This window comes from Puma concolor, chromosome C1, assembly GCF_028749965.1.
Source record: "Puma concolor isolate L17-30 chromosome C1, mPumCon1.1.hap2, whole genome shotgun sequence".
In the NCBI taxonomy this organism is placed as follows: Eukaryota; Metazoa; Chordata; class Mammalia; order Carnivora; family Felidae; genus Puma; species Puma concolor.
In genome coordinates, this window is record NC_141674.1 from 209,203,398 (window position 1) to 209,226,328 (window position 22,931).

A 22,931-nucleotide genomic window follows, 5' to 3' on the forward strand; every position below is an offset into this window, starting at 1 on the left:
GAGAGCTGGGGTTTTTGTTTTTTGCTTTTAGCATTTATTTATTTATTTATTTATTTTGGAGAAAGAGAGAGAGATCAGGCACCACAAGCAGGGGAGGGGCAGAGAAGGATGGGGAGAGAGAGAGAGAATCCCAAGCAGGCTCCACACTGTCAGCGGATTCAGGGCTCGAACCCAGGAACCATGAGATCACGATTTGAGCCGAAATCAAGAGTTGGATGCTTAACAAACTGAGCCACCCAGGTGCCCCTGGGTTTGATTTTTTTTTTTTAACTGAATCATTGATTTTACTAAAAGTTGTTTCAAAAGAAAAAAAAAAACTTTCGTTGTCATGATATTTTAAAAAAACATGGGTCTGAAGGACCATTTGTAATAATACTACTATTTTATGTATTTATTGTGCTTAACAATATCCAAATACCTTCAGGTGCATAATCTTGATTCTCTTAACTTTTGGTTACAGTAGGTAAGGCAACGGAGGATCAAAGAGGCTGACCGTTCAAGGCCCCATAAATAGTACATTTAAAAGCTGGGGCCCAAAGCGGGGACTTTGGAATATCTGGAATATCCATCCCATCGCGTTATAAATGGGATTCCTGTGTTGAGAAGGATCTAGTCAGTGTCACTTTAAGAGTGTGTTATTTTACAAATCAATTTTGTAAGGTACTCTTTCACGTTTATCAGTATTCTTCCTGATTTCCACGTACTTATATTCTTGCCCATGTATTATGTTAAAGAATTCAGGTAACCTCAAAAGAAGCAGGAAGGAAATTTCAGAATTGCCCGCCTGCCGCGCTTTCCAAGGCAGCTCAAGAGCTCAATTTAAATGAGACTTTCATTACTTTAAACTCTTATTATAGAAAATCATACCGAAATTAAGTTCTTCATCCCATTTCCTAAAATCTAACTTTAGTCTGGGGGAGGGAAGGAAAATGAGAATGAGAATATATTGACGTCACGCGCTTAGAAAAAGAAAATCAACCTCGAAGTCTTATCTTTGTCTATTTGCGACTCGTCTTCATTTCTACTCTTCAAGGTCAGCAGAGCACCCAAACTCAGCCAGGTGTCTCTTCCCTGAGACTCGTGCTTGAGCCCGAACACATCTTCTCTCCACGTGGGTATACTAAGTGTCGGGTTGTCACGAAGATCGGGCCAATCAGCATGGATTTGGAGAATAAGGTTCATGGAGTCCGATAACGTCATAAATTGACTACAACACACAGACCTCAGAAGTTTTAAAAACCTTTATTATAGACCCAACAAAAAAATACAGTCTATGAGCAACCGAGAATTTGTCCATTATGGTTATAATTGCAACTTATAATATGCGCCGGTCTCCACCTGCAGGTGGCGAATGGTTACTATAGCCTTGTGCAGCAAGTGTGAACATCAGTTGTGGAAAAGGGTTCCAGAGGAATTAACACTTCAACATATTCTCAAGTGTTGCTACAATGAATCTGTACCGGTGGGACCATAAACTTTTGGTGGTTGGATGGCCCCAGAATGTATGTGGACCATATGTCAATGTCTGTCTTATTCAAACATGGGTGCTCCATAAATACGTGCTGAATGAGTGAATGAATGTATAAATGAGTGAAAGAGTATTGCAAAGAAATTTAGGAATTTGAACATGGCCAGAAGAACATAAGTCCTGCTCCAACGACCCATCCAATCCAATCTTCCTGCCGCGTTGAGTAGAGATCTGGAATCATCCGATCATGTCATGTTCCTCTCTGGTTAGAAACATGAACCACTTGGCCCCTTTGGAGTAGCCCAGAAACAAATGAGAAATGGAGGGGCTGGGAAATCCCAGAGCCTAGCTTTCATTTTTCACCGGATTTCTTGGCTTCCTGTGTTTCTGCTCATTAAACAGGAAAAAACTAAATTGTTTCTAATTTTCAAAACACTTGCATGGTAACTCATTCTAGATGCAAACAACTTTAAAGGCAAAATCACGAGCGGCTATGTAGTATACAGAGCATAGATACCAAAGGAGGCCACATAAAATTAAAAAACACTAAAGAACAAATAGTCCGTGTCGTCCAGGGGGATGAACTATGCAACCCAAGTGAAAATTAAAACCAAAGTGCATACGCTCATCAGCATTGCATAACACAGCTGACTCATTTGCATACAATGCAATTATTTCTGATAGGTGCTGAAATCAACACACCCAGCTGGGTTAGCTGTGTCTCCAAGGGCTTTTTTTCCCCTGCACGTTGGCTGTGTTCCCTCCTGGCCATGATCGCAAATAACCGTTCACAGCACCGTGAGACTGGGAACAGTTGAAATAAGCGCTATACTGATCTGTGCACTAGCCTTCGGGGCCCCTCACGTGAACAAGAAACAGGTCCGATTCTAGGTCAGAGGGCTCCATTCCTAGAACACTGTATCTGATCTCGTGTTTTAGGAACCCCCACTTGTTTGGTGCTATATAAAGAATTCTTCTTCTTCTTTTTCTTCACCCTGGACTGGCAGGTGAAGGAGACATTTTGACACCGTCTTCCTTGCACCAAGATCCCTCTGGCCAGCAAGGGACAAACCATGGATCCTTTCCTTAGAGATTTTATTGTTCTTGGAGGCAGTTGCCCCTAAGGATGAGTCTGGCAAGCAGGATGGTGGCTGGCTGGCCTGGAGATCCCTTGGAAATTTGCTCAGAACAGATTGCCTGGGTTCACAGTTGACCGTGGTGCGCCCTGTGTCAACATTAGTTTCTGCCTCCAGCTTCTCAAAGCTGTTTTCCGCGCTGAGGACCTTTGCTGTGGCCCCAGGCTGAAGGTGGGGAGAAGGCAGATGCATCCGGGCACCCGTGGCTGCGCTGCGGTCCTGGGATGGGCAACCAGGGTTTTTCCACAAAGTACCACTATAGCTGTCTGACGCTGGGCATCCGCCGGGCGCTGGGCACTCCGGAGAGCCCACCTTGATCCTCCTGGCCCGGCTTCTTCGGCCTCTGGGCTCTAGGGTCCTCCTTGTGGAGACAGGGATCAGCCTGGAGCCCTGGGGAAGCGTGTTAGCTCCCGAGGTGCCGTTCAGAAAGGAAAGCTCGCCATTCCTCACACCAAGTCCTGGATTCAGTTGGACCTAAGGGACAAGGGAAAAAGAAACAAATTCAACAGACGTTTTCCATTAACTAAGTGCCGAGAGCAGACGATGTCCCATTCATCCTCCGCCATGCTGTGCCCACAGCAGACTTGCAACAGAGCCAGTTGAATTGAAGTCATAAGTCCAATCTAATTATGAGCTCTATCAGTATTCAGCTCCACACATCTTTCTCTCAGACTCCCTAAACCAACGTATGACAAGGCTACGAATCTGAGAATCAAATGACCGCTTGACAACAACACGGTTCTTGTAGATCATGTTGTTCAAATGACACAAAGATGTTCGAAGATGTCATCTGGCGGCCTCACTTGCTGATGCAAACAATGTATCACCAACTATGCAATCAAAATCACAATAAAAAGCCACCCAAACACGTGGCCATAGTCAAGATAAAGCCTGGAATAAGAATTCAGTCCTCCAAAGTTGGTAAGTTCTTTTAGATCAGGCCAATGATATATATCTTGAGCTATTGCAAGACATGTGGGCACTCCAGCCAGACTAATAATTCGACAGCTTTTAAGCCAATATTCTTTAAATTGGGGGGGGGGGTGCCATTTGTTTATAGCACAGACCTAGTGTCATGTGGGAAACAAAGAAAGGAGGGAGCTGTGTTCTCTTAATCCCTGGCAATTCCATTCTGGTTCCAAACGTACAGGCCCTACTCAGCAGAGCTCCCAGCCTAGGGTTTACTGCTGTCTCCTTCTGCAGAATGGAGTTCACTGGCCCATCTCCCATCCTTGGACTCTTGGGAGCCTCATCCCCTACTCTTTACACTGCACTCTGACCAAGAAGATTTCTGGAAAAGATAATGTTCTCTCTCTTGTCAGTAGCCCTTAGAAATTGGCATCTAGGGCCTACCCCTGCCTGGCCCTGCCCTTAATCAAATATGGAAAAGAATGTCACAACCGTAAATACATTTTCTAAGTGAAAGAAACCCATCTGAAAAGTCTACATACTGTATGATTGTGACTATATGACATTCTGGAAAAGGCAAAGCTATGGAGACCATAAAAAGGAAAAAAAAAAAAAAAAAAAAAAGCGAGGGGCACCTGCACGCCTCAGTCGGTTATGTGGCCGACTTCGGCTCAGGTCACGATCTTGCACTTAATGAGTTTGAATCCTGCGTTGGGCTCTGTGCTGACAGATCGGAGCCTGGAGCCTGCTTAGGATTCTGTGCCCCCCCCCCCCCTCTCTCTCTGCCCCTCTCCTGCTCACACTCTGTCTCTCCCTGTCTCTCAAAACAATGAATAAACATTAAAAAAAAAAAAGTTAGTGGTTTCCAGGGGTTAGAGGGGAGAGAGGGATGAACAGGCAGAGCTCAGAGGATTTTTTTTTTTTTTTTTTTTTTTTTAATTTTTTTTTTTCCAACGTTTATTTATTTTTGGGACAGAGAGAGACAGAGCATGAACAAGGAAGGGGCAGAGAGAGAGGGAGAGACAGAATCGGAAACAGGCTCCAGGCTCTGAGCCATCAGCCCAGAGCCCGACGCGGGACTCGAACTCACGGACCGCGAGATCGTGACCTGGCTGAAGTCGGACGCTTAACCGACTGCGCCACCCAGGCGCCCCAAGCTCAGAGGATTTTTAAGGCAGTGAAAGTACTCTGTACGATACCGGGGTGGGGGGGGGGGGCACGTCATTATACCTTTGTCAAAACAGTTCGTGCAACACCAGGAGTGAAACCTAATATAAACCGTGGACTTTCGGCGATAATGATGTGTCTATGCAGGTTCATTGATTATGGGATGGCGGGATGCTGACAGAGGGGGAGGCGGTACCTGCGAGGGGCAGGGGAGCATACGGGATTCTCCAGTTTGCTATGAACTTAACACTGATCTAAAAAAAAAAAAAATGTTTTTAGGTTTGTTAAAAGAAAATAAAAAAGACTGGTCCATATTTATCTCCCCAGGCAAGAAGGAAGAAATCAGAACAGTAAGAAAGCAGGTCTAGAAACGACCAAATCACCACGCACGAGCGTCCGGTAGTTGCTTACTTATGTCACACTCATGTAGGCCCAGCCCCCAATTTTCTGATAGAAACGGTATAGTGACCGTGATCAAACTGCAAAAAGCGAGAAAGTTGTTTCCATCAACTCCTTTGGCAAATATTCTCTGTAAAGAGCCGTATAATGTATCTGAGGCCCCATGGACCCAAGGTCTTCATTGCAATTACTCGACTCTGCTGCAAAGCAGCCTCAGACAATGAGATAAATGGGTGTGGCTGGGTTTCAATCTTGTGCAATTTTCATGTGTCATGACGTCCCCCCCCCCCCCCCCCCCGCCCCCAACCATTTAAAAGTGGAAAAACTATTCTTAGCTCCCGGGGGCCCGTGGTTGGCTGATCACCGCTATAGAAAAAAAAGCAACGACTTCTCACTCCCCAACTGCCCCTCCCCCACATCCCAACACTTTTTTCAAGCAGAAACTTTTCTGGAATCACTAGATAATGAGGTGCTCTCTGCAGAGCGGCCCTGGTTGAAGGCTGCTGGGCCTCCCTTTGCTCCCCCACCCCCACACCCGCCCGCTGGGGTGCTGACCCCACTCACCAGGTCCCTAAGGCTCCCCGGAACACACTTTGAAAACCGGTATTCTGCAGTCTGGACCAAGCCACTTACCCTGAAATCTCCCCCACAGGTGTGCTTCCCCTGAGCCGCGCCCCCCTCCCCTCCCCTCCCCTTCCCCCCCACTTCCCCCCCACTCTCCCTCCCCCCCCCCCCCTCGTTCACGCAGGGGAAGCTTCCACCAACATCCCAGCCCCTTCTAGCGGGGACACTGTCAAAGGGACGGCCACTGCATGCCGGGATGTGTCCCTGTGTGCGAACCCAGAGGAGAAACTTCTGTCCCCAAACTTGGCTGCACACTGGGGCCCCCTGGGGAGCTTTAAAACACTGACACCAGGCTCCCACCTGCGGAGTTTTAATGTCATTGGGCTGGGAGCCACCTGGGCCTGAGGAATTTTTAAATCTCCCCCCGCCCGGGGGTGGGGGTGGGGTGGGGGGGGTGATTCTAGGCACAACAAAAGTTGGAAAGTACAGCCACAGAACCAGAAAAGGTGGTCGTCCAGCAGCATGCTATCACGTGATCACCGTGAGTCTCAGCGTGTCAGGCTGACCTCCCACTCCACATTTCTGGCGTGGGATTTGCCTTTGCCTCTCTCTAATTCCTCCTGCCTCCCCTGCCCTTCCTGGCTTTCTGTCCCTTTTCATTTTTCCTTTCACCCAGTGTTACCTTCTAATAATATCCATCTAATAATTTCTGGGGCGCCTGGGTGGCTCAGTTGGTTGAGCGTCCAACTTCGGCTCAGGGCATGATCTTGCAGCTCATGGGTTCAAGCCCCACATCCGGCTCTGTGCTGACAGCTCAGAGCCTGGAGCCTACTTGGGCTTCTGTCTCTCCCTCTTTCCCCCCCCTCCCCAGCTTACTTACACCCTGGCTCTCTCTCAAAAATAAATAAACGTTAAAAAATTATATTCATCTAATAACTTCTCATAAGAAAAACATGGCAAAGGCAGTGATGGCTCACTGTAAAGCCCATTGAACAAGTGTGTAAAATAAAAAGGAAAGGCTTCTCCCCAACTCCAACCTCAAGCGGCCCCAAATTCTCCCTCTCCGAGAACACTACTTGTTCATTCTTTCCAAATCAGAGGGAAACAGACTCTCTCCCGGATGCAGGCTGGGGTCTCCTCTCCTGGGAGAACAAACTCCCCAAGTCCCCTCACAGGGCTGAGCCGCCAGCCTAGCCTCCTGGAGAATCGTTTGACGTTATAATCTACCTTTTTACGTGACCCAGTGAAGTCTTTTTCTTCCGGAAATCCAAACTGGCATAGGGATTCCCATACTCAGAGATCATTCAGGGTTGGTATTAGACTATCCAGTCTGGATGAGGAAATCCACTGGTTTGGTTCTGAGGTCCTATTGAATTTTCTACCAATCCTGAAGAGAAGGAGAAGCCTCAGAGCAACCAGGAAGTGCCTCTCGGGGCAGGGTCTGTAGTCGCCCCTCCTCTCAGCTCTGCTCAGCCCACGGCCCCTCCCCTGGGCCTCGCCCCCCTCGCCCCCCTCCAATGTTCTACCTCCCAGGGACCCCTGAGCAGTCTTTCCTGTTCCAACACTCAGTTCTCCTGTTAGATCAGCTCTTTCCCATCAACACCTCCTTCCGTGTCAACTGGAGTCCAAAGACCCTCATGGCTTCAACCGCTTCCCCGCCCAAACCTCCCACTCCTCTCCACCACTCCCTTTCCTTCTGCCAAAGCCTCCCTCGAGACCTCCCAACTCCGGGTTCCATCTGCGTGCCCACAGGCTCTGAACTTGTGCCTTGAGCTGCAGGCTGCAGAAAAGCACATGACTGTTCAGCGTGACATCACCATGAAGGTGCGCTTTCCAACTGGGCCCAGGCTCCCCGTAGGTCCTGTTTCCTTAGCCAACTCTCAGCTGCTTCAGACCTTCCGAGCTGTCCTCAAACCGTCAGTGGGGCCACCACACCCCCTCCCCAGGCAGAAGGATCTCGCCATCTAGATTAGGGAGAAAACAAAAGCCATCAGCAGCTAGCACCTCTCGGCTGCCTGCCATCCAATGTACCTGCAACATCATCATCCTCCCCACAAGAAACGGGACCAGTCTCCGCTCCGTGAATTCCAATGCCTCCTGCCTTCCTGGCCACCGCCAACTTATGGATGATTCATTTCCTCCCACTCTGCTATCTTGTTTCTCCCCTCCTTCTCTCTACCCCATGCTCGGCCCTCTCTTTTTCCACAACAATTAAACCTGCTCAGGTCTATCTTGAATAAACACATTCCTTCACCCTCTTGCCCTCCGGTTCTCTCTCTCCTCTCCTTCACAGTCAAGCCTGTCTATTAAATGTATCCACACTCATTTATCCTACTAACCTCCCCTTATTTCCTCTACCCAAGGCACTGACTCTCCCCGCTACCAATCCACTGAAATTGCCCTTGCCAGAGATCATCCTCAATCAGCTTCCTTGTCATTCATTGTTACATGAGCTCGGGTTGAATTTTACAAGGCTGACCTTTCTCCTTTACATTTGAAGTCTTTTTTTTTTTTTAAGCTTCAATTACTGTGTAAATGATGAAGGCTCCCCAAAGCGTAACTACAGCTCAGATCTGTCTTATAAGCCTCCCACTTGTCTATCCAACTGCCTTCCAGGCACCAGCTCCTCAAACTCAACATGTTCAAAATTGAACTCATTTCCCTACTCATGCTAATTCCATTGTTTAGTCTCTTCCCTTTCTTCAAACGCGTTAGCCCCATGTTAGCAAAGCAAGAGCATCATTTCCCCTTCTTCGTCCCTGTGTCATCCACTCCCGTGGACTCTGTCGCCCAAAGATCTCTCCGATCTTCCTGGCTCTCCGTGTCCAATGCCCTTAACCCTAGGGCAGGCTCTTGCCATCTCTCATCTGAATTACTGCCACAGCTATGGGATGAGGCCCCCGTCGATGCCCTCACGTCCCTCTGATCCCTCCTGTACTCCTCTACAAGAGGAGCTTCAGAAACAGCTTTCATCATGTCACCCTCCTACTTCAGATGGCTCCCTATTCTTCTTGAGATAAGAATCTAAGTCCTTTAATATGACCGATCACACCCTCCACAGTCTGCCCCCTCTTCCTCCAGCCTGGTCATTCACCACTTCCTCCCTTCCAGCCTCCACTTGCCAAAATCGAGCTTCTTTGGACATGATTTGCTCTTTCCCAGTGCCAGTGTTTGTGTATATTATTTCCTCAGTCTGGGATATGTCTCTTCTAACCCCTCTCCCTAAAAACCCATGATCAGCCCCAGCTTCCACATCACTTCCTCTTGGAAGCTTTCTTAATGTCCCTGACTCTGGCTTAGGTCCCCTAAATATTGGCTCTGCCACTTAGTTGTTGGACTTTAGAGAAGTTACCTAATCTTCCTATGCCTCAGTTTCTTCACCTATGAAAGGAAATAATCCTGAGTACCAGCATCATAGAGTTGTTGAAAGGATTAAATGATAACAGTGGCTGGGACATAGCTCTGCTAAAGATGAGTTGGTTAGTATCATAGTAATTAGCATTATTACTAGATCTCCTCGCAGCCTGTAATTCCATATCGTAGTAGTTATCACAGTGTTATGCACTTGTCCACTTACATCTCTGTGTCTTTCTCTGAATTTGCCATCTTGAGCAAGGGGTATATTCATCTTCTTCATTATTGTATCTCCAGTCCCTCGCATCGTGCCCAGCACATGGTAAGTAATCAACTAGATGTCTTTTGGATACATACGTAAAGCTTAGCACCTAACAAAATGTACATTTTTACATGTATAAAGGTATGGAGATGTAAAATCCTATTGAGCCCCTAATTATTTGACACTAGGTAGATCTCAAGCCTTTTAAAGAAAAGTCAAAATGACTTTCATCGTATGGTTGGCCATTTCTGCAAACATTTTAAGAGAAGGAAATGTCAACTTCTCATTCTCAAAGTGAGGTCTAAGATCCTTAGACCACAGACCACAATTGAGTGCAATATTATTAATGTAGAAATGCAGACGTGTGCAGTTACGGTGAAGAATTTCCAGGAGAAACATAATGCTGAGTGATTGAGAGAAATCCCTTGGGGGAGAAGGCTCCTCTTGCCAGAACACAAATTGAAATGCATTTGTAGGAATTCTGATCATTTAGAGCTCATCTTTCCAAGAAATATTTGTAAAATGTTACGAATTGAGAACTAGCTTTTTCAAGTTTTGGGGAACCCTGGCAGTTATCTTGATGAATAGGACTATCGTGTGTCACTCATTTGATTCTAAATACCTGAGAAACAAGAGAATATGCATCATTAAAAAATGATTAAGCTGTTAAAGAACAGATTCATCCCATGAAGGGAAAATAAGATTGTCTCTTACTAAACGTGATTGCAAGAGATAAGAATTTCTCCTACACTGAAAAAAAAGTAAATGGAAACAAATGACGCAGATAATAAGAACCCCCCGAACAATGCCAAACTTGCTTACTTAAGAGTTGAAACCACTGTCTTCCGATTAATTGTTCTTTAAAGTAAAGGTACTTACCAAAAAAAAAAAAAAAAAAAAAAAAAGTGGGGGCCGTCTGGGGGGCTCAGTCAGTTAAGCCTCTGACTTCAGCTCAGGTCATGATCTCACAGTTTGTGAGTTCAAGCCCCGTGTCAGGCTCTCTGCTCTCAGAGAGCAGATCTTCTGTCTGCCTCTCTCTCTGCCCCTCCCCAACACACCCCTCACCCCCCAAAAATAAATAAATTTTTTTACAAAAAGAAAAAAGAAAGGCACTTACTTTAACTGATTAATCACAACCACTGATGTTAACTGCTTTTCTGTAAGAGTGAAAACCTGAGCAATGCCTCGAAGTGTTCCTTCAGGGCAGCATAAACCCAAGTATTGAGTGAGCAGAAGGGTAAGGAAGGCAGTGTGTGTGTGTGTGTGTGTGTGTGTGTGTGTTGTGTGGTTGTGTGGGGCACATTTGGGGTAGGGATGGAGAATGAATAAGAAACGAAGAGAGTGACAAAGAGGGAGGGATAGAGTGGAAGTGCACACAGCGGAGAGATTCGGAAATGGGAAAGGACCCTCGAGAAATGCTACCGAAGAAAATGAATTACTTTCTCTATGACAGACCACGTTCTTTGATTTTTTCAATGGCTAAGACAGAACACAACGACGGACTTAGCCAAATGTTGATCAAGTGAAAAGAACCACGTGCTTGCTTACACCAAACTAGCTTCTGGAACACACACCTTTTCCGAAGAGACAGGCTTATTTCCTGAAAACAAGCAGTCAATCAACCGGTGGTGCAGAAGCAGCTGTCTACCCACTAGTCTACTGGAAATAGACATTTACAACAAAATACTGAAAAGGAAGCGGAGCGTCATAGACTTCCAAATTATATGGTACAAGAATAAGAAAATACGTAATCAGTTGTGGGTTACAAAAATTTCCATGTAAAACGTGCACCAAATGGAAGCTAATGTGCATTGGAGCTTCAGGGCAGGTTTTGGAGGCAAATTGCCATTCGAGCAGAGCCTTGAAGGGTGGAGAAGTGAAGAGGCAGAGAAAGACATCTCTGGACAAGAAACAGCTTAGGCAATGCAGAGATGCCAGATATCCATAAAATGGAAATTTTTCAACTCAAAAAGGAATGAAATTCTGACACCTGTTACATGGATAAACCTAGAAAACATTATACTGAGTGAACTAAGCCATACGTAAGGACAAGTATTATATGCTATGTGTCACATCACATAGGTGAGGTGCCTAGAATAGGCAAGTTTATAGAGACAGAAAGAACCAAGGTTACCAGGGACTAGGGGAGGACGGAAGAGGGAGTTATAGTTTAATAGGTACAGAGTTTCTATGTGGCGTGATGAGAAAGTTCTAGAAACAGACTGTGGTGATGGTAGTGTAACATTGTAAATGTACTTAATGGCACTGAACCCGACACTTAAAAAGGGCTCAGGTGAACAAATGTTGTGTTCTGTGTATTTTAAGACAATAAAAAAACATATCTGGGTGCAGGGGTGAGCCTAGACTTCTGGAAAGAAAGTTGGGCTAGCCATAAAGTTAGCCGCCATTTAAAAATGTGTTCAACTGTGGTGTGCTGGGTAAAATAGGATGCCTAGAGCCGGAGTGAAGAGTTAGAATGTCATAATAATAATAATAACGCACCTTTAAAGCTATGCGGGCTTAAAGAAGGAAGGGGGAAAAAGAATGACCCCAGTAGAAAACTACCACAGTTTTCTATTCACCTACATTCACTAGGTGTGACTGAATGAGGGGCATCTGGGAAAAGAGGCTTTAAAAATGACAGTATTTCGGGGCGCCTGGGTGGCGCAGTCGGTTAAGCGTCCGACTTCAGCCAGGTCACGATCTCGCGCTCCGTGAGTTCGAGCCCCGCGTCGGGCTCTGGGCTGATGGCTCAGAGCCTGGAGCCTGTTTCTGATTCTGTGTCTCCCTCTCTCTCTGCCCCTCCCCCGTTCATGCTCTGTCTCTCTCTGTCCCAAAAAAAATAAATAAACGTTAAAAAAAAAAAAAATTAAAAAAAAAATAAAAATGACAGTATTTCAAAACCACTGCAAATGGGGAGAGAGTGACCAGAGCTGGAGAGGTTGGGGGAGGCTGTCGATGGTGTCTTAGGTTTCCCTCGGACTGAATGCGAGGTGCGAATGAGACATGATGGTCCCGTGGTCTTCCAGGGAGCCGGAAATAAACTAAAGCTCGAGAGCCAGAGATTCTCACACAGCAGTAAGGTCAACAAAGATGAGGCTAAGTCCACAGGATGGTCTATATTTCTTAACCTTAAGGAAACCTTTGGCCAAGGACAGTGGTTCTCAGCTGGGGGAACCTTCACCCCCAGAGGCATTTGACAAGGTCTGGAGACGTTTTGGTTGTCGCAACTGGGGTGCGGGGGTCGGTACTACTAGCCTCTAGCGACAGAGCCAACGGTGCTGCTCACATCAGCAAGGCACAGGACAGTCCTCCACGACCAAGAATCATCTAGTCCAAAATGTCAATACCGCCAAGGCTGAGAGAACCTGATTTAGGGACAGGAAGAAAGAGGTGAGTCCTTGAAAAAAAAGATGGAAAGAGAAGACAAACTTAAAGAGCTGGGTTATGGAAACCCACAGAGCACAGACTTTTGAGGCAGGAGTGGTCAATGTGCATGATGCTTGTGGCCTTATGGCGAAACTCTCCCAGCATTTGTACAAGAAGTGAGGATGAAGGACAAATAGCAGCCCCTGGACCGCAGAGACAGATAAATGCAGGGAATCATGGCTTCTCGGAGCAGAGACTCCTAAGGGGAAACGCCAGCAGGAAGCAGGGCCAGATGAGGAAAACCTGAACTCTGACTAAGGAATGGCAGAAGGCTTCGTGTGGACAACTCTGAGAGTTAAAAACTCCAGGGGGACCCAGTCAGAGGGGCCCCACAAGCTTGTGAGATTTACCTCCAGGAGCCTGACCAGACTCTCACAATAAATATGGGAGAAACTTCTCCTTGTGCTTCTGGAAGGGGAAGGAGAAAAGAAACCATTTTTTTTTCTTTTTTTCTTCTTCTGCTTCTTCTTCTACTTTTTTTTTTTTTTTTTTTTTTGAGAGAGAGAGAGAGGGAGAGGGAGGGAGAAAGAAAGCGTGAGTAGGAGAGGGGCAGTGGGAGAGGGAGAAAGAGAATCTGAAGCAGGCTCCATACCTCAAGGCTCCAGCGCACTACCATGAGCTTATGACCTGAGCCGAAATCAAGATTCAAATGGTTAACTGACTGAGCCCCCCAGATGCCCCTAAAAAATACAATTTGAAGAGACGGTAAACATCAGAGCCAGGCATGGCAGCGCTGTTGGGATTATCAGGCCAGGAATTTGAAATAAGTTGATGAATGTCCTAGAAGCTCTAATGGATAAAGCAGACCGCAAGCAAGGACAGGTGAGCAATGTAAACAGAGACAGAAATCCTAAGAAAGAACCAGAAAGAAACACTAGAGATTTAAAAAACAAAACAAAACAAAACAAAACCAACACTGTAACAGAAATAAAGAACACCTTCGATGGGCTTACTAGTAGACTGGACACGGTTGAGCAAAGAATCACTGAACTAGAGCGAACCTCAGAAGAAACTTTCAACACTAAAAATCAGGGGCACCTGGGTGGCCCAGTGGTTGAGCATCTGACTCTTGGTTTCAGTTCAGATCATGATCTCATGGTTTCGTGAGTTCACCCGCAGCACGGGGCCTGCCTGGGTTTCTTTCTCTCCCTCTCTCTCTGCCTCTCTCTTAATTGCGGGCATGCTCTCTCCCCTCTCTCTCAAAATAAACAAACAAACTTTAAAAAAACAAGACAAAGCTAAAAATCAAAGAGAACAAAGACAAAAAACCAGAACGGAATATCCAAGGACTGTGAGGCAGCTACAAAAAGTGTCACATTTGCATGGTAGGAACACTAGAAGGCAAGAAACAGAGAAAGGAACAGAAAAAATATTTGAAATAACCGCGCCTGAGAACTTCCCCCAAATTAATGTCAGACACAAGAACACAAATCCAGGAAGCTCAGAGAACACCACCGCAAAAATCCCCCCAAAGCTACACCTAAACACACCGTTTTCCAAACTACAGAAGTCAGAGATAAAGAAAAAAAATCCCAACAGATGTCAGAAAAAAAAGAAAAAAGATAAGGGTCACATCCCACTTTTCAAAAGCCATGCTAGCAAGAAGAGAATGGAGTGAAATATTTAAAGTGTGAAGAGAAAAAAATAGCCACCAAGCTAGAATTCTATACCCTATGAAATTCTCCTACAAACGTGAAGCAGAAATAAAGTCTTTCTCAAACAAACAGAGATTGAAGGAATTTGTATGTCAGTAGGCCTGCCTTGCAAGAAACATTAAAAGCTCTTTGGAGAGAAACAAAGTAATAAAGATCAGAAACTTGGAAGGAAGAACACTGAAGAAGGAGTAAATGAAGGTCAACTTTCATTTTTCTCATTCTTAGTTGATCTAACAAAAAAGTGTGTTTAAAATAATAATACCAAGGGTGCCTGGGTGGCTCAGTCGGTCAAGCATCTAACTGGCTCAGGTCATGAACTCCCCATTGGTGAGTTCAAGCCCCATGTTGGGCTGGGTACTGACAGTTCAGAGCCTGGAACCTGCTTGGGATTCTGTGTCTCCTCTCTCTCTGTTTCTCTCTCTCTCTCTGTCAAAAATAAATAAAGATTTTGTAAAAAAAATTTAATGATAATACCAACAATGTATTTAATTATGTGTGTGTATATATATATATATATATATATATATATATATATATATCACATATAGCTTTGAATGCATATATTAGAAAAGAAGAAAGACCTCAAATCAACAATCTAAGTTTCCACCTTAGGAAACTCGAAAAAGAAAAGCATATTAACTCCAAAGTAAGGGGCGCCTGAGTGAGTCAGTCCGTTCAGTGTCTGACTTTGGCTCAGGTCATGATCTCACGGTTCATGGGTTCGAGCCCCACATCGGGCTGTCCGCTGTCAACGCAGAGCCTGCTTCAGATCCTCTGTCCCTCTCTCTCTCTGCCCTTCCCCCACCTGCACTCTCTCTCTCTCAAAAAATAAATAAACGTTAAAAAATAATCAAGAAAAGAATATCCTTTTAAAAAAATCTGAAGTAAGCGGAAGATGATAAGAATTAGAGCAGAAATCAATGCACTTGAAAACAGGAAATCAGTAGAGAAAATCAATGAAATAAAAAACTGGTTCTTGGAGAACTCAAGCGCTACTTGTAGAGGATCCAGAGGCGAGCCCAGGGACTGGACGAAGGTCACACAGGCATGATTGCCCGCTCATGCAGCGGAATAAACTGAGAGAAGCCACCAGAAAGGACGTCTAATGACCCACATCTGTTGTTGAGACTCAGCATCCCAGATTGTACTGACGTTCGATTCATGTGCTGATGTAAGCAAACCCCCTGCCTGGGTCCACGAATGAGACACCACCACGGTGGGGCAGGTGGTGGAGACGAGTGTGAACTTCCCCATTTCATTCGTCTTGGGAAGCAGTCAACTCTTGTCAAGAAAGAAGGTGGGCCTCCAAGAGATAAGAGGGAACCTTCCTGGGGGCGCCTGGGTGGCGCAGTCGGTTAAGCGTCCGACTTCAGCCAGGTCACGATCTCGCGCTCCGTGAGTTCGAGCCCCGCGTCAGGCTCTGGGCTGATGGCTCAGAGCCTGGAACCTGTTTCCGATTCTGTGTCTCCCTCTCTCTCTGCCCCTCCCCCGTTCATGCTCTGTCTCTCTCTGTCCCAAAAATAAATAAACGTTGAAAAAAAAAAATTAAAAAAAATAATAATAATAATAAAAAAAAAAAAAAAAAGAGGGAACCTTCCTGCTCTCGCTGTGTGCTTGGCCTGGAGCACCTCCTGGTGACACATGTGCAGCACACACAGAGACGTGTGAGAGGACCTCAAGGTCACGTCTTGGCCAAGGAGCTCTGAATGGTGACACCCAGAGGTGCTTGTAAGTTACCTCTCCTGTAAAGAATATTCTGTTGTTTTCCCCTTTTGGCCTCAACCTTTCACAAAGACCTTGTTGGAAATTAGAGCCTGGCTTCAGTAGTGTTGTGGAGACGTTGGCAAGGACATGCCCATGGTGGTCGCAGCAGCTACCCGTGGAGGTGGGACGGCCCTGTAGCTGGTGCTGATCTCCCCAGGGTTATTGGCAACCCAACCAGAGAGCAGCGGCCCGATGAGGAGAGGAGGCTGGAAGAACCTCAGGGGCCCGTTCTAGCGCACCCGAGAAAATTCACGCCACCGAGTACACACTGGCTTCGACGACATCACGGTCTGTGCCTGCTTCTCCCTTTCGTTCCCCAGTTTATTCTTCTCTCTCCCGTCTCCCGGAGTGTGGACGCTTCGTAGGTTCTGTTTCCTTCTCTTCAAATTCTACACACGCTTCCTCGGTTACCACCACTTCTGCACAGGGCTTCAGCCATCTCCCCCCCAAACCCCACCCCGTTCGTGTCCCTACCCCAAGCTCCTGCCCTCAGGGGCCACCTGACTCCGGAATATCACCCGAATGACCTGCAGGCATCTCAAGCCCCGAGGTGTCCAGACCCATCGTCACCTCCCTTCTCTTTTAAACACAGTTCATGTTTAACCTCATGCTTCCATTGTGCTTTCCCTTACTTAAAACTTTGCTAGTCCCTGATTGGGCCGTCGAAGTCACCTCTGGATCGGTCCATCTGGCACTCATCCAATCTACCCGCCCTGATGGTGCCGGCGTCATCATCTAAACTGAATCTTACAGGGACCTACCGTGTCTGCTTCTTCTCTAACAACCTTACTAAACACCTCTCTGCTGCCTGTCGTAGATCCCCCTGCACCTATACTCAGTGGGCCACAATCTTTCCCCAAAAAGTCATCTGAACTCTCCAGCCCTACCCCTACCCCCTACCACAGCCCGGTTCGGTCATCCTCCAAGTCACACATGCTCCAATCTTGGTCAAATCAACCCTTTCTGTCCCTATACTCAAGGCAGGGGCGGGGGGTGAGGGGGTGGGCTGCAGCCCTACCAGAGCAGGCTCCTCGTATCGCAGGCTCCTGGGGGAGAATCCAGCCCCCCCCCATCCGCCAGGAAAGGCAACGTGTCATGGCAAAGAAGACCCAACCACAGGGTAAGAGGGACGGCTGTCTTGTCTCCCACAGGGCAACCACGGAAAAATGCAAGGACAAAGCACCGCTAAAGGGGGAAGGGAAGAATCAAGCCACCGTACATTGGCAGCCGTTAAGAACTAAGACAGGGGCGCCTGGGTGGCTCAGTTGGTTGGGCCTCCGACTTCGGCTCAGTCGTGATCTCATGGCCCGTGAGTTCAACCCCCGGCGTCGGGCTCTGTGCTGACAGCTCGGAGCCCGGAGCCGGCGTTCGGATTCTGTGTCTCCCTCTTTCTCTGCTCCTCCCCCACTCAGGCTCTGTCTTTCTCCCTCAAAAACAAAGAAACATTAAAAAATTTCTTTTAAATAAATAAATAATAAAAGGACTAAGACAAATGGAGAGCGGGGCCTAAACAGGTTCCGGTGCAGGGTAGACAATCAATACGAGTATTTGGTGAATGAGGGGCACCTGGGTGGCCCAGTGGGTTCACCGTCCGACTCTTAATTTAGGCTCAGGTTCTGATCTCACGGCTTCGTAGGTTTAAGTCCCTCATTGGGTTCCGTGCACGGTACCGCACAGAGCTTGCTTAGGATTCTCTGTGTCCCTCTCTCTCTACCTGCCCCCCACCTGCTCGTGCTCTCGCTCTCTCTCTCTCTCTCTCAAAATAAATAAACTTTAAAAAAAAGTAAAAAAGTATTTGGTGGGTGAATCAACCTGGACATAGTCAATCGTTTATTGACACATCCATTCATTTACTGAGCACCTACTATGAGCCCTAATGTCACTCTCCGCAAAAATGCGCATTCAGACATTCTGCACTGGCAGGTCAGCTGGGAAAACAACTGTTCACTGTGTGCCTCTGGCAGGACAGCTGGTGGCTTTCTTACACACACACACACACACACACACACACACACACAAGAATTGTATTGCTTCTGCACAATCTCCTACAGCGTCCACTTTACAGAGCACCTCCATTTCTATTTTCTCTCTGTTGATCCTCATACCTAATTGTACCAGTCAGTACCACGCACGGGCTCCATCAGTGACTGCTGATTACAATAAGGATAAAATAGAAGCTCCTTAGCGAGACACTTGTTCGTCCGCACGAGAATGTATTTGCCTACCATGCGCCGGGCCGTCCTAGGTACTGGGAAGACAGAGGTTCCTGTTCTCATGGTGCTTACCTTCCAGTGGCTGACCATTTTCCTGATGATGTGGTCCCACCTACCTCTCATCTTCTTCCCGTGACCCCACTCTCTTCACCCCAGCCACACAGAACCTTGGGCAGTTTTTTTTGTTTGTTTTTTGTGTGTGTTTTTTTACATGCCCTGCCAAGGAAATGCCACATCACACATTGTCACCCACGGTCTCTCCTCTTTATAACACCTTCCTCCCTTCTCCATCTGGCTCCTTCCTTCCGGGCTGTCCAGCTTCAGGAGGCCCAGGTATCACTCCTCAGGAAGCTTTGCCCATCACCCGCCCACACACTCACATCCATTCCGGCGCTGAGGAAGGGTTATTTGTGGAGAGGTGAATCCGTAGTTATGGTTTTCCACTGAATACGTATTATTTTCTTTCTTTTGGTCAACATCAGTCATCTGGGCCGCCGGGCATTTGTTTCCCTACGATCTTCACTGGGGGTCCCTGACCCTCCCCTGTGAGTCCCGGACCCTCCCCTGTGAGTCCCAGGAGGGTCTGACTTCACAGAAAATCAGCCTCTGCCTGAGAAGTATACTAACCCCCATGATCCCATTCCCTTGGATGCAAAAATTGGTTTAGAGAAGAGAATTGGTTAGAGAAATTGGTTTAGATCCGAGTTGGTTGGCTTAATCTTGAAAATAAGAACAGTTTAAAAAATGTGCCCCCTGCTGCACACACATATTAAATGTTTGTTTGGCAGTGAGGTTGATTATAAATTCCAGAGATTAACCGGGGCTGAAGCAGAAACTTTAGATGCCTTGGAAATTGCTGGGTTAATTACAAGGCAACCGACAGAAAGAGTACCTGTCCACCTTAGGTGAACAAGAAGTAAATAATTTAGAAATCTTTTAACACAGAATCACTATGATTCATATGTTATTAATAGCTCAAAGCTGATGACAACAAAATTAATCAAAGGGAAAGACTTTTTGTCTTCTGTCCTGTTATTACTGTACCCAATCGGCCTTAAAGGGGTTTCTGACCATTTCTCAAGGACAGAAGCCACAGAACATTTTGCTGTGAGTATCGTGCCCTGCCTGCACACACTTACACAAGCATGCACACTCACAGAGCACTGGATAAGAATGGAGAATTGCATGAGTTGTCTTGAGTGAATTGCATGAGTGAATTGCATGAGTGAATTGCATGAGGCAATTCACTGAGAATCTCTCCCCCTCAGTTTTGTTATCTGCAAAATGGGAAAAATAGTGATTTCCTAGGTTGTTATAAAAATTAAATGAATGGGGCACCTGGGTGGCTCAGTCGGTTGAGCGTCCGACTTCGGCTCAGGTCATGATCTCACAGTTTGTCAGTTCGAGCCCCACGTCGGGCTCTGTGCTGACAGCTCTCTGCTTCACATTCTGTGTCTTCCTGTCTCTCGGCCCCTCCCCCGCTCATGCTCTGTCTCTCAATAATAAATAAACGTTAAAAAAAATTTTAAATAAGAATTAAATGAAGTAATCAATGTAATACATTAGTCTAGGCCTTAATCAATAATAATAGTTAAAATTGCATTGTGGGCATTAAGTGTTAAGGCATTTCGTGTGCACAACAACCCACACTCTAGGAAGATGTTGATATTACCTTTGTTGTGCTAATGAAGAAACCCAGACTAAGCCAGGCAGCTTCTAGGTGCCAGGCTCACCCGGAAGAGAATACTCCACAAAAGACGCCACATGATCGCTATCAGGATGGTGCTTGGCTTATAGGGGATGCTTACAGAAGGCTTTTATATCAAGATTATTTTTTAAAGGAGTTCGAACCATCTAGCTTGATTTGGGGTAGAATTTGACAGAGATACAAGGTGCTTGAAAATGAGGTCAAGTGTTCTCAAGGAGCTTTTTCAAGGGGCACCTGGGAGGGTTCAGTCGGTTGAACATCGGACTCTTGATTTCAGCTCAGATCATGATCACCAGGGTTGTAGAATCGAACCCCGGGTCGGGCTCCATGCTGGATGTGGAACCTGCTTAAGGTTCTCTCTCCTTCTGCCCCTCCCCTACTCACGCGTGCACACGCTCTCTCTCTCTTTCTCAAATTAAATAAAAAAGAAAACTAAATAAGTCAACAGGGAAAATATTACGTCCACAGGACTGCAAACTTAACATCCCCAACTATAATTACAGCTTGAGCTTCCTTAGGTCGGATGGGAGGAGCTTACACTATTTCTGAACCAAGAGTGGGCCAAGTATTTGCGTGCAGTTTTAAAGGACAATCTTGTATAAGCTACAAGCTCACGGAGCTTGAACTCCCTTATCTGTCAGATGAGGGGATTTTATTAGCCCACTGACGCTCAACCCTGACACTTGCTACATATCTGAGTCGTCCAAGGCGCCCCCGGAGACGCCAGTCTCACTGACCTGGGGTGCTGCTGTGGCAGGAGACGTTTTCCAAGCCAAGCTCCCCGGGGGATTGTGACGTGCCACCAAGGTTGAGAACCACTGCATCGGATCATCGCTAAGGCCCATCTCAGACATAAAATCACACAGTGCCATGTGCGTCTACAAAGATGAGAGGCAAAACAGGAATACCTGAAGCAGAATCTGGTTGCCGTCATAGTCCTGTGTTTGCCACCTGGTGCGGCTGATGGGGACGCACGGATGGGGTAGAAGAGGCACTAACTGGCCAATCTCTTGGACCTTAAACTGCAGCACTGAAGACTCTTTGGGGTCCACTGACATCCCGAGGGGCAGCTGCTTCAGGGACAGCTGCAGAGCAAAGCTCTCGGTGGCATAGAGCACAAAGAAACAGAAGTTGCTCTTCTGCAAGGTGGCGTCCTTCTGCAGGATCAGCTCGTAGAGTCTGATGGCATCCTCGTAGTTGTCAAAACTGCAGTAGAGTGTCACTCGCAGGATCTCGGCCCCACAGTGCACCTGCCTCACTCCCCAGACGGGCATCTGGCTGTCCAGGCTGTAGAACTCCTGCTTGGCGAGAACGTAGGGACACGGTCGCCCCGGAGCGTTGGGGGCCGGGTAGCACTGCCAGGGCCAGCGCCGGAGGGAGTCGAGGACCCGGAACAGCCGCTCCTCCCCGAGGCTCTCGTGCAGGAAGAGCAAAACAGACATCCCCGGGAACCGTGAGCGCTTGGAGTGGCCCCTGTCGTAGTATTTCGCTGGCCGGACCCGCTCTGACACCAGAAAGGGACGGACGTCTGGGCACACGCAGTCCAGGAGCCGGTCGAGAGTTTGCTGCAGAAGCGAGCCGTGCCCAGAGTTGGCCAGGAGGTGGACGGTCATGGCCAGAGGCTCTGGTGTCTCGTCCATTCTGGACTGACCGAGGACAGAGGCAGCAAGGGGAGGGGGGCCAGGGGTAAGCTTCGGCGGTGAACGGAGCAGTGGGCGGTTCTCACGCAGAGCCTGCAGCCCACCAGGAAACCCGCACCCCCGCCCCCCTTCCGAGCCGAGCTCCCAACCTGGGCCCCTGGCTGCCGGCGGCCACACGGGAGGCAATCCACACAGATCGGGGCAGGACCGCAGCGGGGGTCGATGTCAGCCAAAGCGTCACTCGCGCGCACAGTGTCACTGTGCGTTTGGCTCGTCCAGGCACTCTCCAGGGGTTCTGTTTGCCCTAAAAACCTACAATTCTGAGAAACACCCAAGTGGGTGGTTCTTACAGACACTCAGGAAAGGAAATGACCGGGCAAAAAAAGGAACAGGAGTCGGCTCTGTCGGCTGATAGCGATCTGTTCAGTTGAAAAGACACTGGGTTTAGGTTTACGGTTTATGGGCCCACAATGGGTTCTGATTTCCTCCTTACGTCCCTCCAGGCCACCTGAATACAATGACCGCTTTAAAACAATTCCGCAACTTGTCCCCTGGCCAGGATTTCCACCCCCCCTCCTTTGTCTTTTTATTTTGTTGCAGGGCAACGGATCCTAGGGCAGAGACGAGAGGATATTTTATCTAAATAATATTGACTGTTCACCGAAAGGGATTTGCTCTACCGCAGAGTCTGAGGGCATGTACTAAAAAGATGTTTCAAAACTAAGCCCTCCCCGCCGCCCCGTTCATGTGATTCTTCACAAAAAGTGAGAGCTTTCCAATATCGACCAGGGTGGTTGCTCGTACCTACTGAGGATCGACCAGGCACCAGTCATCAGCCCTTCTAAAACTTTACATGAATAGGTTTAAGTCTCCAGCACACCTACGAAGAAAAGACTATTTAGTCCCAAATGATGGATGAAGGTGGGACACAGAAAAGTTAAGCAACCTAGCTAAGGTCTCACAGCTAAAAACTGGCTGAAGGAAGATTGGAACCCAGGAACTGAGAGATGCTCTTGAGAAGCAAAGAGGAAATGCTTCGCGGGGACCTGGAAGTCCTGGCCTGGCTTTTCTTCCTAAGGATAGGGAAAGGACACGAAAGCACATTCTAGCTGAGGACACGTATTAATCTTAGGGACTCTGTGTGCTGTCGAATCTTAAAATGAATAATCTTCGATAAGAATATCCCAGCTCTAGGGGCGCCTGGGTGGCTGAGTCGGTTAAGCGTCCGACTTCGGCTCAGGTCCTGATCTCCCGGATCATGAG

General features: G+C 47.3%; 1 protein-coding gene across 1 annotated transcript; it reads right to left on the bottom strand.

Moving 5' to 3' along the window:
* Positions 1 to 1,223: 1,223 nt before the first annotated feature.
* FAM124B (family with sequence similarity 124 member B) lies at positions 1,224 to 22,196 on the bottom strand. Its single transcript, XM_025912510.2, has 2 exons — positions 20,937 to 22,196; positions 1,224 to 3,078 (listed from the first exon to the last, which is right to left on the bottom strand). Exons 1-2 carry the CDS (start codon positions 21,666 to 21,668, stop codon positions 2,428 to 2,430), a joined length of 1,383 nt encoding a protein of 460 aa, XP_025768295.1. The 5' UTR covers positions 21,669 to 22,196; the 3' UTR covers positions 1,224 to 2,427.
* Positions 22,197 to 22,931: the final 735 nt, after the last annotated feature.